Source organism: Mastigoproctus giganteus, chromosome 8, assembly GCF_048544385.1.
Source record: "Mastigoproctus giganteus isolate SK-2022 chromosome 8, ASM4854438v1, whole genome shotgun sequence".
Taxonomy (NCBI): Eukaryota; Metazoa; Arthropoda; class Arachnida; order Uropygi; family Thelyphonidae; genus Mastigoproctus; species Mastigoproctus giganteus.
Genome location: NC_143582.1, coordinates 209,044,332 through 209,060,165, shown reverse-complemented (window position 1 = coordinate 209,060,165; position 15,834 = coordinate 209,044,332). Strand labels below are relative to the sequence as shown.

The 15,834-nt window shown below is 43.0% G+C and overlaps 1 protein-coding gene across 1 annotated transcript in view; it reads left to right on the top strand.

Moving 5' to 3' along the window:
• Dhc36C (Dynein heavy chain at 36C) overlaps positions 1-15,834 on the top strand; it is a 592,122-nt gene that overhangs the window by 419,460 nt on the left and 156,828 nt on the right. Inside the window, exons 42-43 of the mRNA XM_090380456.1 lie at positions 3,478-3,669; positions 3,712-3,803. Coding sequence (XP_090236582.1) covers positions 3,478-3,669; positions 3,712-3,803 — 284 coding nt within the window. The remainder of the gene's footprint in view (positions 1-3,477; positions 3,670-3,711; positions 3,804-15,834) is intronic.

Here is a 15,834-nt window from a genome sequence, read left to right as displayed (position 1 = left end):
ACTGTTACAGGCCCTACAGGTGATACGGTACACTACATTGCTGCGTAAGACAGGTGTGACAGGGGTCTTCACACTGGAGACAAGTGAACGTAGGTTCCTACCTGGTAATTGTACACATTTGATGTTGTAACTTCTCAGGATCTTCGAGATACGTCCTGACACTCCTGGATAGTACGGAATGTAGGCGGATGATATGCCGACTTGCTTCGGAGGTCTTGGGTTGGAAGTAAGTTCTTGTGCCTGTAACAAGCATCTGTTTAGTACATGGGATGGATAACCGCATCTGGTTAGGTCCGCCTTCACACGGGAGATCTCGTTACGTCTAATTGTGTCGGTGCTGGAATGGCTCCAGGCCCTGGAGAACAGGGTGCAGGCAGTGCTATTGAGATGGCTTGGAGCATGGCCGGACCCGTAGTTGGTGAATTGACCGCACCACATGGGTTTGCGGTATACTGAGGTCTCTAGATGTGGGCCTACGCGATGCACTAGCACGTCCAGAAACGGGAGCGAACCGTCCACCTCTGATTCTATGGTAAACTTGATGAAATTGGATAGAGAGTTGAGGTATTCTAGTAGTACGGTTTCAGAACCACGTGGTATTATGGTAAAAATATCGTCGACGTATCTACACCACGTTGTAATAGGTGTAGGTGGGTTCTGGTGTATCTGCTTCTCCAGATCTTCCATGGCGATGTTAGCTACTACGGAACTGACAGGGGCACCCATAGCAGTGCCATGTACTTGTTTGTAGAGTGAGTCTTCAAAGGTGAAGATGCTGCTAGAGAGGCATAGGTTGAGGGCGGTACAGATGTCATCAGTGGATAGTGACGTCCTGGATTGGAGGCTTAAGTCGCTCTCAAGGAGCCTTCTGGCGCAGTGCACGGCCTGTTGGACGGGAATCGAGGTGAATAAAGAAACCACGTCAAATGATGCCATGACAGAGTTATCAGGGATTGAAATGTCCTTAATGGTGTTAATGAATTCACTGCTGTTTTTAACGGTGTGAGATGTATTACCTATAAGAGGCGAGAGGAGGCTCGCGATGTGTTTGGACAGTTCATACGTTGGGGCACTGCAGCAAGACACTATAGGTCTGAGAGGAATACCCGGTTTATGGATCTTTGGTAATCCGTAGAATTGCGGTAGTTGGCAGCCAGTAGCTGCCAACTACCGTTTTTCGAGTGTTGCGGAGGACTGCGGCAGTCTTGAATCGGATCTCGTTGGCAGTTTCTTCGTGAAGGTTGGTAATACTGGCTTCTATACCCATAGCGAGCTGTGTGATGGGAGGTTTCGATGGTATAACGGCGAATTCGGTGTTGCGGAGGACTGCCGCAGTCCTCCGCAACACTCGAAAAACGTGCTCAAACCTCAACCACCGCCAACGTGCCGCCCTGTCATCTATAAGAAAAGACAACTCCATCGTTGTACTTCCTGCGGATAAAGGGCGCCGGACTGTTGTGCTGGACCGATCAGCCTACCGAGAGAAAGCCTTGGCCCTATTACTCGATCCTAACGTATATGAACCTCTACCTGATCCTCCCGTTAAAGTCTTGAAACGTCTGGAAGCAAATGTTAATAAACTTGTCCACGCATGGCTTAAAGATAAGAAGATCCCGACCGCGACTCACCATCTTCTGCGTGCTACTGGCTGCCAACTGCCGCAATTCTACGGATTACCAAAGATCCATAAACCGGGTATTCCTCTCAGACCTATAGTGTCTTGCTGCAGTGCCCCAACGTATGAACTGTCCAAACACATCGTGAGCCTCCTCTCGCCTCTTATAGGTAATACATCTCACACCGTTAAAAACAGCAGTGAATTCATTAACACCATTAAGGACATTTCAATCCCTGATAACTCTGTCATGGCATCATTTGACGTGGTTTCTTTATTCACCTCGATTCCCGTCCAACAGGCCGTGCACTGCGCCAGAAGGCTCCTTGAGAGCGACTTAAGCCTCCAATCCAGGACGTCACTATCCACTGATGACATCTGTACCGCCCTCAACCTATGCCTCTCTAGCAGCATCTTCACCTTTGAAGACTCACTCTACAAACAAGTACATGGCACTGCTATGGGTGCCCCTGTCAGTTCCGTAGTAGCTAACATCGCCATGGAAGATCTGGAGAAGCAGATACACCAGAACCCACCTACACCTATTACAACGTGGTGTAGATACGTCGACGATATTTTTACCATAATACCACGTGGTTCTGAAACCGTACTACTAGAATACCTCAACTCTCTATCCAATTTCATCAAGTTTACCTTAGAATCAGAGGTGGACGGTTCGCTCCCGTTTCTAGACGTGCTAGTGCATCGCGTAGGCCCACATCTAGAGACCTCAGTATACCGCAAACCCATGTGGTGCGGTCAATTCACCAACTACGGGTCCGGCCACGCTCCAAGCCATCTCAATAGCACTGCCCGCACCCTGTTCTCCAGGGCCTGGAGCCATTCCAGCACCGACACAATTAGACGTAACGAGATCTCCCGTGTGAAGGCGGACCTAACCAGATGCGGTTATCCATCCCATGTACTAAACAGATGCTTGTTACAGGCACAAGAACTTACTTCCAACCCAAGACCTCCGAAGCAAGTCGGCATATCATCCGCCTACATTCCGTACTATCCAGGAGTGTCAGGACGTATCTCGAAGATCCTGAGAAGTTACAACATCAAATGTGTACAATTACCAGGTAGGAACCTACGTTCACTTGTCTCCAGTGTGAAGACCCCTGTCACACCTGTCTTACGCAGCAATGTAGTGTACCGTATCACCTGTAGGGCCTGTAACAGTTGCTACGTAGGTGAGACATCGAGACGTCTCCAGGATCGCCTCACGGAACACGACAGAGCAATCCGGCTTGCCGAAACTGACCAGTCCGCGCTTGCAGAACATTTTTGGGCTACCAACCACGATCTTGACCCCAAGCGCGACTTTGAGATAGTGGACCACGCGCGACACTTTCGCCACAGTCTATGGCTAGAGTCACTAAACATAATGAACAACCCTAAGGCATTAAATCGCCAGAAAGGCATGCGTATACATCCAATCCTGGAGACAACCATTTTATTGATGGATGATCACTGGCGCAAGGCAGCACACGTCCGTGCTACAACAATGACGAATGAGTAACGTGCCACACTCTGCTTGTAATGTATTCAAATTTGTCAGTTGACGAAGGGACACGAGTTCTGAAAGCTTCTGAAATATTTTATTTTATTTTATTTTATACTGGGTATACTTTAAATAAATATCTATTTGTTAAAGATGATTTTTAATTGTGAGCCATTCCCTTGCCTCCTTCTTTCCCTCTGCTTCTTTCTTTTACCTACATTCAGTAAACAATAAAATCAGTTATTGCATTTTTTTTTTTTTTTTTTTTTTCAAAACGTTTCTTTCTATTTTTAACTGCATTTTATTTTTATAGTGTACTTAAGCACTGAAACTGTTAACTTTGTTCACATTACAGGTATTATTAGAAAATATCGGGGAAGAATTGGATCCTGTATTAGAACCCTTGCTTTTGAAACTGACTTTTCGGCAAAGTGGAACATTATGCATTAAATTAGGTGACAGTACAATTGAATATTCAGCTGGATTCAGATTTTACATGACTACAAAACTTCGAAATCCTCATTATCTTCCAGAAACTTCAGTGAAGGTTACTCTGGTGAATTTCATGATTACACCAGCAGGTCTGGAGGATCAGTTGCTTGGAATTGTTGTTGCCAAGGAGAAACCTGAGCTTGAAGAGGAGAAAAATGCTCTGATAGTTCAGGGTGCAGAGAATAAAAAGTAAGTTCAAAAAATTTTAAATTACATGATAAATGCTGTTATTTGATCCATTTTTTTTATTCACTCCTTGTTATTTTAGATTTCAGAAAAATCCTAATCAGTTCTTTTATGTTGTTTTACAGTTCTAAATACCAGCACTATTCAGCACTTTAGTATTTAGTATTAGCATTATTATTGTCAATGCAGTTTAATGAAGCAAACTTTTGCTGCACTACCCAAAAAAAAAAAAAAAAACTGTGCTTGTGTCTTTCTCCCATAGGTACTTATTTAGCTAACTTTCATTAAGAATAAAACTTAGTGGACAGTTACTTAGCGTACACCTGAGTAACTGATCATAGCAACAACTTATTCTAGTAACTAACAACTTGCTAGCCAGTGTAAAACTTCTTACAATCCAATCTATTATTTTTTTCATTTATGCAGTTGCTTAGGTATAAACTAGCTGTCCACCAAAAGTGAGGTGATGTTTGTGTTTTCAGGAACTTAATTATAATTATTATTAAATACAAATAATGAAATGACTAAGAGATTCAGTAAAGGAATAAGTGACTTAACCAGAAAAGCATGTATGAATCTAAGTGACTTAACAGGAAAAGCATGTATGAATCACTATCTAAGTTAAGAAACACATAAAATCATAAAATCCAAGTAAGTGAAGCCAGTCGACAACGCTGGACAGTGCAGTGTCGAGTCAGTTTGGTGTAACATAAGCATTGGTAGATCAAAATTGAGAGAAGGACTGTGGTTACTGTTTCCCATATGTAGTACTTTACATTTGTCAATGTTAAACTTCATTTGCCACCTCTCAGCCCATCTGCTCAACCTTTCCAGATCCTGTTGCACCAGCATAGCATCAGTAGTGTCCTTAACAACCCTGCCAACCTTTGTATCGTCTGCAAACTTGGACATTAAGCTTGATATACTATCATCAATATCATTTATAAATACAGAAAACAACAATGGACCCAACACTGAACCCTGAGGAACTCCACTAATAACATTAGTCCACGATGAGCAGCGTCCATTGATTACCACTCTCTGTCTTCTCCCCCTCAACCACCCCTTTATCCATAGCAGCAATTTGCCTCCAATGTCACACTGCTCCAATTTGTGTAGCAGTCTTCCATGTGCAACAGTATCAAAAGCCTTTCTAAGATCCAAGTATATAATATCAAAGTTATTCCCTGCATCCAGTTCTTTTGTGACTGCATCATAGTATCCAATCAAGTTGGTCAGGCAAGACTTCCCCTTAACAAAACCATGCTGTGTCTGAGCTATAACTGAATTCTTGTCTAGATGATCCTGCAGTGCTTCTTTAACCAGTGCCTCCATTAATTTTCCTGGAACCGAAGTTAAACTAACAGGTCTATAATTACTTGTGTCAGCCTTTGATCCTCCTTTATGAATTGGGGTTACATTTGCACATCTCCAGTCTATGGGTACCTCCCCTGAGTCCAAAGAAGCTCTTATAATTATGGCTAGGGGTTTGCTTACTTCCTTTGCTGCCTCCTTTAATATAACTGGATAGATCCCATCCACCCCAGGTGCCTTTTTTTTGTTTATCCTCAGTAATTTCTCCTCCACTTTCCTCTCAGTTATTAGAAAATCATCTAGCTCACTGCCAATGTTTACTGCACCTACGACATTCCTCTTCCTGAATAACTCCACATGTGTGAATGTAGATGCAAAATACTTGTTTAGATTGTTAGCCACCTGAGCAGGATCCTCAACTGTTGAACCATCAACATCCAGTGGACCAATCTGATTCATCCCTTTCCTTCTTGAGTTTAAATAGGTAAAGAACTCTTTTCTGTTTTTCTTTGCATCCTTTGCCAAGGATTTCACATAATCTGCCTTTGCCTGCCTAATCTCCTTTGTGACTTGGTTACAGACCAACTTATATCTGTCATAGACTTCCATGTCACCCATTAATTTGTATGTATCCCATGCATTTTTCTTCTCTGCCATATGTCTCCTTAGTTCATCTGACAACCATTTAAGCATGAACCTTGAACAATATTTCTTAGTTGGTATGTAAAGCCTGGTAGCTTCCAAGATTAGTTCCTTGAATGCTTCCCATTTTGAATTTGCTGTTGGTAACATCATCACTTGGTCCCACTGTATAGAATTTAAATACTGTGTCAGACCATCATAGTCGCCTTTACGAAAGCAAAAACCCTTCACTTTACCTCTGATGGTAGTTACCTCCTTGAGTAAATCCCACTTCAGCACACTGTGATCACTGCCACCTAGTGGTTACTTTATCTGCAGATTCTTAGTTCATGAAGAATCACTACTGATAATCAGATCAAGAGTATTGCTCCCTCTTGTTGCCTCACGAACATGCTGATGTAGAAAACAATCATCCAATAAATCCACAAAGGCCTTGCTTGTGTGTGTGTGTGACCAACCCACAAATTCCAGTCAATATCTGGGAAATGAAAATCCCCCATTATAAGACTCTCTGATTTACTGGCCCATTCTATTTCCCTGTACAGTATCTTATTATACTCATCAGAGTCATTAGGCCTATAGCATACTCCTACTCTCAATTTTGATTTACCTATGCTTTTGTCACACCAAACTGACTCGACACTGCCCTGCCCATCGATGTCGACTGGCTTCACTTCCTTGGATTTTAGGTGTTTCTTAACTAATAGCATAACCCCTCCTCCCTTCCTATCCTGTCTATCCTTTCTGTAGACGTTGTACTCCCCAAATTCCAGTTCTGCATTCCTTATATCTGTGTGACACCACGTCTCTGATATCCCAACAATATCTGCCTTTGATGTTTTGAGCAATACCTCAAATTCATCAAATTTATTTACTATACTCCTAGCATTGGTGTACACGCAAGTATACATGCACCTGTTTCTTTTCTTAGCTACCCTAACACAACCCATGTGTTTACTTATACCGCAATGACTTCCAGCAGTCTCTGAAATATCCTGAATCTTGTTTTTCAGGCTTCTGCTCATTCCAATAGAAGCAGTGCAAGAATCTCTTTCACCTCTGCCAGTGGCTACTGTTAATCTATTAGTCTTTGTCTCCCCCCAAGCTAGCAGTTTTCCGACCCACCTAACACTGCCTCGATAGCATCAGCAAATATACTTGCACCCTTTCTATTTAAGTGTATCCCATCCCTGTAGAAGCAATCTCTCCTGTTAACAAGTACAGTCCAGGCTGAAAAAAATTCTACCCCTTGAGCCTTGCACAATCTTTCCAGGGCCAAATTGATCGACAAGGCTCTCATCATATACTCCCTCCTATCGTGTCTGGGCAGAATTGCAGACACTTTCAAATTCAACCCTACTTCACGGCTTTTTTTCAACAGTGACCTGTACTTGTTAAGTAATTCCACCGGTCTCCTACTCTCAATATCATTAGTGCCAACGTGTACAACTATATCACCTTTTGTGCCCTTAAAAGATGATATCCGCTCCACAACGTCATCAACCTTTGCCCCCGGCAGACATACCCTGGTCCTGTTCCACCTATCCTTTTTACAAAGCATGTTCCCCGTTTCCCTGACAACAGAGTCACCAACAACTACTAGTTCCTGTGGGACCAGCGCATTCTGCCTTGGGGGCTACCACTGTGTTGCAAGATGACCAAGTGCCAGCTCTGACGTTGATGTGGGCAGCTGAGAGCTTGATGGGCCCCTCAATTTATTTCCTTTGAGGGCATCTACCCTGTCCTTCAAGGTCTCATATAGGCCCATAACAATGCTGAGTTGTTGTTGCCTAATTTCCTTGCACTCCTTGCATCGTGCACACACAAAGACATCCCCCCATGGCAGTATCATGTCCCGTATCCGACTGCTCCGCAAACATCAAGCAAACAGTGCATCTTAAAAGGCTGTGATTCAGAGGGCAACTGCCCCCCTCAGTTCTCCCCTGAGCCACAGAACTCCCATAACTTGAGCCTTTTGCTTTGCTGCTCTGGTCTGAGTCATGATTTCGATTTAATTTCAGTAAAATTACAATTTCAGAACTTAGTTACGTTATTCCAAGTACAATCTTATAATTGCCTTATACAACAGGATTTTGACCTCCCTCTCTACAGACTCATAAATCATCAATAGGACACCATGGGCTTTCCTGGTTGCCTCTCTACACTACTCAGAGAACTTCATATCCATCTGTATCATAAGTTCCAGATCCCTTTCTTCCTCTACTGTTTTTTAATTCAACTCCATCAAGTATATAAGTTATATTTGGGCAAGGGTTTGCTATTAGCTGTATTAAAACATAGCTGCCATTTTTCTGACCATCCCCGAAGCCTATCCAAATCTTCCTGAAGGGGCATTGCTTGGCATAATCCTCTCCCAATCTTTACATTATCAGCAGATTTTGACATCATGCCCATACCCCCCCCCCCCTTGTCAGTGTCATTTAATAATGGTACAAGAACTGATCCTTGGAGGATCCCACTTCTGACATTACACCAATCTGAAGAATATCCATTAATAGCAATTGCTTTGCAGCCATCATGCAATCTATCCTAGAATCTTGCCTATTATCCCAACATGTTCCAGTTTATATAGTAACATCTCATGAGAGACTAAATCTAATGCCTTGGTAAAGTCCAAATGATGTCAAAATTATTCTTTATATCCATCTCATGACTAACTGTGTCAAAATAGTCAATCAGGTTAGTTAAACATGACTTTCTCTTATCTCTTACAAAAAACCAACCATGTTGTTTCTTTCAGAATGCCATTTGTTTCTGTGTAATATTCTTATGTGCCTGGATTGCATTCTTAATCTTTACCTCCAAGATTTTCCCAACCACCAAAGTCAGTCTCACCAGGTAGTAGCCTAGTGGTCAGGCACACGGGTGCATAAGTACACGTGCCTTGAGTGACCGGGGGTTCAAGCCCGTGACTGCTGAATACGGTGCTGTTTCTTGTATTCTGTGTATCTGGTAAACTCCTCTGATCGTTTGGTCGTCCCGGAGTATAAACAGAAAATTTATTTTTTACTTCACTCTTAGAACTGCCTTTATGTATTGGTGATACCTTGGTACCTCTCCAATGCAAAGGATCTCTTCCAAATTCAATGATTCCCCCATTATACCTTTCCAGTGCACTGTCTGGCCACTCCCTCAAAATTACTGTGTATATGCCATTGACTGTAGGAGCTTTGCTTGGTTTAGGCTCTGAAGTGTTTTTTAATAAGAAATTATCTATAATTTTGAAATTGTTATTTCAAATATCTCACCCCTTGACATGGGCACCTGTACGTGGTGAGGGGACCTCCCAGTGATGCTGCTGGGCTTTCAGATTAGCATCACTGGGATCTAACGCCCATACCTTGGTTCCAGGGTTACATCTTTGCAATCCAGCATGTGCAGCTGTGCGCTGCGACCCGTGGAATTCGAAAAGGGGGATCCTGGTGGTTGAGGAGCCCAGCCTTAATACACCACTTTGGCCCCTGCTTTGACAAGACGGGTGTTTCCGGACCGGCCTGACTGGGATCAATCGGCAGGTGGTGGGTCAACTGCGTTCCAATAAGTCTCCATCCCTTTGGTCCTGGGACGGGAACAAGGCTTATTGGAAACGTGGGTATGGTGCTCCTAAGCTAACTTGGCATCCCATTCGTGTACGCAGTACCTGCTAGTTCACGAGTGGGAATCCCCTCGTAGGGCTCCGTGGTGGGTAAAGTACTTAGGGCATCGGAAATTTTTATTTTACTCCTATGAGTATAATAAATTCAAATTCTTCTGGGGCCCCAACAAGGCCCCTACCTAATCGAGACGATGACGCAGAAAACACCTCTGCAAAAAGAGCCAGGACTGAGGATACACCACCACCATCAGTGACACCGCTTTTCCTCATTCTCCATTCCACTGGAGAGCAGTCAATTGGAAAGATGTCACCCTTCTTTATCCAGAAAGGATTAGAAGGGTTGGCAGGTTCACCAAAATCCGTTAAACGACTGCGCTCTGGCGACCTTTTGATTGAAGCTTCCAGCACAAAACAAGCTGTAAAAATCTTGATTTCTACATCCATAGGGGAAATACCTATCACCGTAACCCTCCACAAAACTCTGAATTCTTCAAGAGGCATTATATCAGAGTGGGACCTTCTTCATGTTTCTGAAGAAGAGATCTGCTCTGAATTAAAAGACCAAGAAGTGTAGGCTGTCAAGAGAATATCGATACAGAAGGATGGGAATCTCGTCCCTACTCGAATTCTTATCCTCACGTTTAACACCCCACGGCCTCCAAGTTCCATCAAGGCAGGCTATCTAAACTGCCCAATGAGGATTTATATCCCAAACCCACTGTGGTGTTTTAGATGCCAAAAATACGGCCACTCACAAACATCTTGTCATGGTAACCCTGCCTGTGCTCGATGTGGTGTTAAAGACCACGAGAGCAAGGAATGTTCAGCTCCAAAACAGATTTGTATCAATCGCCAAGGAGAGCACCCCGCCTACTCTAGAGCATGCCAGCGGTGGAAGGATGAAAAAGAAATCCAAAAACTGAAAACAGAGCTGAATATCTCCTACCCAGAGGCCAGAAAACTTATCCAACCAATAAATAGCTGGAAACCTTCATATGCCCAGAAGGTTTCTGCTAAGTGCACTATTGGTACACAAACTGAGATGACTATACCACAAAGAGAGTCATTCACTCCGAATGCACACTATTTATTGAGTTCACAAAAGCCCACCAAAAAAACACAATCAGCTGCCACTCCTATATCCGTACCTCCTAGTGCTCTACCACTACCAAAACCAAGTGGTAAAGAAAAGCCAAAAAGTTCAGAAGAGTCACCCGTGATACCAGAAACAATGGATGTAGAGAATAAGGAGGTACCGGATGAATCAGTCTTGGAACTCATTGCGGAGGAAGAAATGGACACGGGACAGCGCCCAGTCTTCCCCAAAAAAGATAAATCCAAGACTGACAAAAGTAAGCCCTCAGCACCTTGGAAGCTGCCTGATGGACCCAACAAGCCAAAATAATGCCTCAATTCCTACAATGGAATTGTTGTGGATTCCAGCGAAATACTGATGACATCAAGGCCCTCCTGCAAAAGCAAGAGCCAGTTTGCTTTTGCTTGCAGGAGACTTATCTAAAGGCAAATGATGATCCCACCATGCATAACATCACAATTTTTTGTAAGGATAGAATTGCAGATGGTCCTGCTCATGGAGGAGTGGCTATCCTTGTGGTCAACCAGACCCCAGTTCAGCCCTTGCTAGTTACAACCAGCATAGAGGCTGTTGCAATTCGCCTTACAGTGGGATTTTTATTAACCGTGTGCTCTATTTATTTGCCACCTGGGACTGACATCTCCCAGGAAGACCTTGATGATCTTATAACACAGTTGCCTTCCCCTTTCTTACTTCTCGGGGTATCTTAATGGACATAATACCCTGTGGGATAGTGCTAACATCAATGGAAGGGGACGAGTCATAGAGCGTATGCTAAATGACAATGACCTTTCCCTTCTAAATACTGGAACAAACACCTTCTTCCGCATGCCTACCCGTACTTTTTCTGCCATTGATCTCTCTATCTGCTCCCCTTCTCTACTTCATCACTCACTTGAGAAATGGAGGAGAACCCATATGGAAGTGATCACTTCCCTGTGATAACCTCGTTACACAGTTTGTTTGTTTGTTATTTGGATTTTAGGAGCATTAGCAACTAAGGCCATATTGCTCCAGGGATATGCGGTGGTCATTCCCTGACCTTTCCGCATCCTCCGTATTTGGTGGTCATGGGCTCGAACCCCGGTCTAATCAAGAAGCGTGTGCTACGCATTGCTGCTCCTGCCCACCTGGCTACGGAGGCACCTCGTTACACAGTGGGAGATCGTGTCTTCCTTTCAGGTTACCATGGTGGAAGATTGACCAGGCTGACTGGACTGCCTTCCAACATGAGGCAAATTTTGACCTCAGTACCGTCAGTCAGGAGCCTATCAATGATGCAGTAATGTACATCACAGAAATTATTGTCCAAGCAGCTGCAAATGCTGTTCCAAAAACATCTGCCCAGTTTCCACCATTTCCCAAACCTTGGTGGAATTCACGATGCACAGCAGCAAAAAAAGGCTCAAAACAAAGCATGGGGGATATTCCGCCGATATCCTACCATGATCAACCTTATAGCCTTTAAACGCGCATGAGCCAAAGAACACTACATCCACCGTCAGAGTCAAAAGGAATCGTGAATCCGTTTTACTTCATCAATTACTCAGTCCACTAGTACTAAGTTGGTCTGGGATAAAATCCGGAAAATGAAGGGAAAATATACATCCCACCCTTCTTCAATCCTAGATTATAATGGATGCACTATTGCAGATCCAACTGCAATAGCCAATTCTCTTGGGGAAACATTCTCTAACATCTCTGCAACATCTTCATATTCCCCAGAGTTCCTGGTCCTGAAACTTAAAATCGAAAAACAGGCACTTAATTTTAAGTCTGAGCGTCTATCCATACAATGGGTCATTCACTATACAGGAACTGAAAAGAGCTCTTATTCTTTCCAAAGCAAGTGCTGTTGGACCAGATGGCATCCATTATGAAATGATTAAGCATCTTTCACCAAAATCTATGGATTATCTGCTCCTTCTATATAACAGAATCTTTATTGAAGGGCAGTTTCCGGATTCCTGGCACAAGGGAATCGTTCTTGCCTTTCTTAAGCCAGGAAAGGATCCAAAAGTCACTACTAGTTATCGTCCTATTGCTCTGACTAGCTGTCTGTGCAAAATCCTGGAGAGAATGGTTAATTTTCATTTAATATGGTATTTAGAATCAAATAACCTTCTCTCCAACATCCAGTGCGGCTTCCGAAGGAACCGGTCCACTCTGGACCATCTCATTAGACTGGAAACATCCATCTGGGATGCTTTCCTAAGACGTGAACATTTGGTGTCTGTATTCTTTGACATGGAGAAAGCGTATGACACAACTTGGAGATTTGGCATCTTAAAAGATTTGCATAGCCTTGGTCTTAGAGGGCATCTCCCCATTTTGATTAAAAACTTTTTAGCCAATCGATCTTTCCAAGTTCGTGTGGGATCCTCACTCTCTCGTTCCTTCAGCCAAGAGGAGGAAGTACCACAAGGATCAGTATTAAGTGTCACGCCTTTCACCATCAAAGTAAATTCCATTACAGAACAACTTCCTCCAACTGTAAACAGTGCCCTCTGTGTTGATAACTTTAGCATATTTTTCAGTCATGCAACATGAGGGTTATTGAAAGACAACTGCAAAAAGCCATTGATCGCCTTAATTCCTGGGCACTTACTAATGGCTTCAGGTTCTCGCCGGAGAAGACCGTTTGTGTACACTTTTGTCATAAGCGTAATCTTCATCCTGAACCTGAATTAAGGCTCAGACAAAATGCTATTCCAGTAGCCACAGACACAAAATTCTTGGGACTCGTATTTAAAAAGCTGACCTTTCTGGATCACATCCGTCAACTCCGCACAAAGTGCACAAGAGGCCTGAATATTCTGCACTCTCTCTCCCCTACATCTAGGTGCCTCCGTAGCCAGGTGGGAAGGAGCAGCAGTGCGTAGCACACGCTTCTTGATTAGACCGGGGTTCGAGCCCATCACCACCAAATACGGAGGATGCGGAAAGGTCAGGGAATGACCACCGCATATTCCCGGAGCAATATGGCCTTAGTTGCTAATGCTCCTAAAAACCAAACAACAACAACTCCTCTACATCTTGGGGGGATGCAGATTGATGCATCCTACTACGCATTTACCATGCGCTTGTAGGATCCAGACTAGATTACGGGTCCCTGGTATACAATTCGGCCAGAGACAGTGTACTTTGTTGGCTGGATCCTGTCCATCATCAGGCTCTCCGTATCACTATTGGAGCATATCGAACATCTCCTGTCCAGAGCTTATACATCGAAGCAAACAAACCACCGTTATCGCTTCGACACAAGCAGTTGTCTCTAATGTACGCTTTAAAACTGAAATCCCTGCCAGACCATCCTACGTGGCCATTCGTTTTTGAGCCACGATGGGCAAATTTGTACAACACCCGTAAGACTGCCAATCGTCCTTTTGGTATTTGTCTCCAAGAGCTACTCAAAGAACTTAATATCAAGGTAGACAAGGTTGCCCAAACACCAAAGCAACCCCTTCCGCCCTGGCATGCTTATGCTCCAGCATGTGACTTGTCCCTTAGAAATTGGGGAAAGTTGGACACTCCATCATCTGTCTACCTGCAGCTTTATTCAGCACACCGAGCTGGACATTCTGACTTCGTGCCAGTTTACACAGACTGTTCGAAGTCAGAATCATATGTGGGATCTGCTGCTGTCTTTACAGACACCACTACATTGGAGCAGATTCCCTCTGAATGCAGCATATTTACTGCAGAGCTGCATGCTATAGAATTAGCCTTGGATCACATTAGTAAATGCCAATACCACCGGTTCATTTTATATTCCAACTCTCTCAGTGTGTTACAGGCTTTAATAACTGAGAGATATAATTCTCATCTAGTTCTGTCTTGCATTCAGCAGAAGATTCACTTTCTCCATGAATGTGAATATGATATCCGCTTCTGCTGGATTCCCAGCCACATTGGGATTAGGGGAAATGATTTGGCTGACACCGCAGCCAAATCAGCAATTCCCAATAATAATCGCTGCCTGTCAGTACCCTATACAGACTACAGGCAAATAATACACCAGAAGATACACTCCCAATGGCAGGATTCGTGGAATAGACAGACTACGAATAAATTATATCATATAAAGCCTGTAATTGAACTGTGGCAGTCTAGTCTGCGTAGGAATCGTAAGGAGGAAGTTGTTCTTGCCCGGACCCGCATAGGACATAGTCATTTGACTCATTCGTTTTTGCTGAGGGCTGATGATCCTCCTATGTGTGAGTCTTGTGACACAATTTTATCAATCAGACACATTTTAATTGACTGTCCAGTTTTTAGAAATATACGTTGTACCGCTTTTAATCATCTGACTGAGCCGTATACACTCAGTCAGATTTTATCTGACAAGGACAATGTGTCTGCTGTTTTTAGCTATTTTAAATCAAATCAATAAAGGTTTTTACTTGTATTTAAAATTTACATGTTATTGTTATTTCTTTATCTTTTCTACATTTTATACCGTTGTTATTTTATACCTTGACATGGTGACCTAAGTAATTAGGTCAGTGAAATTTAAATTTTTATATATCACCTGTAGGTTTTGGCACATTATAGCCATAGTTGCTAATGCACCAATAAAACCCAACAACCAATCAACCAACCAACCATCAAATATCTCAGCCTCACTCACACACTCTCTCCTCATCATGAAGGATACTTTGTCAGTAAAAATTGGTGTGAAGTAAATATTCAGTTCATCAGCTGGATTATTTAAAACTTTCCCCACAAGCAGTTCACAATGGTCCATTCTGATTAATTTTCTTCTGCTTTGTATTCACATACATCAACCTTGTCTCTGTTTTTTGCTCTCTTAGCCAATGCTTTCCCATACTCAGCCCTTACTACCGTAACATTTTTTTGGTTCTGTTAGAGATCAACTTGTAGCTGTTGTAGGCTTCAATACTTTTCATTGTCGTGTAACTTCCCCATGCCATCTGTTCTGCTCTATTACAATAGCCAGCTCTGTATTTATCCCTCCCAGCTTCCTCTTCATGCTATATCCATGGCAGTATGACTATAGCTTTAAAAGTATTCCGCAATTCTAATGTATTCACTCTCTGTCTCTCTCTCTCTCTGCTCAGTTGAGAGATGCCATGTCGCATTTTAAACTATTATATTCCTCCCCTTTTTTAAATTAAAACCCTTTGCCTGTACCTTTAACAACTGCAACATATTTTCTTTGTTGTATATTTCAATCAGGCATTGAAATAATTAAAAATTTTTCTGTATGCACATTATTCATTTATGAATCATGTTATCATCTCTAATTCAAGTATAAGTCCAAGCCTTCATGGCCAAAAAGTAGTCCACTATCGCTGAAGGGACAAAAGCATACCTAAGGCAAAAACTGAATGCATGTGGTTTTT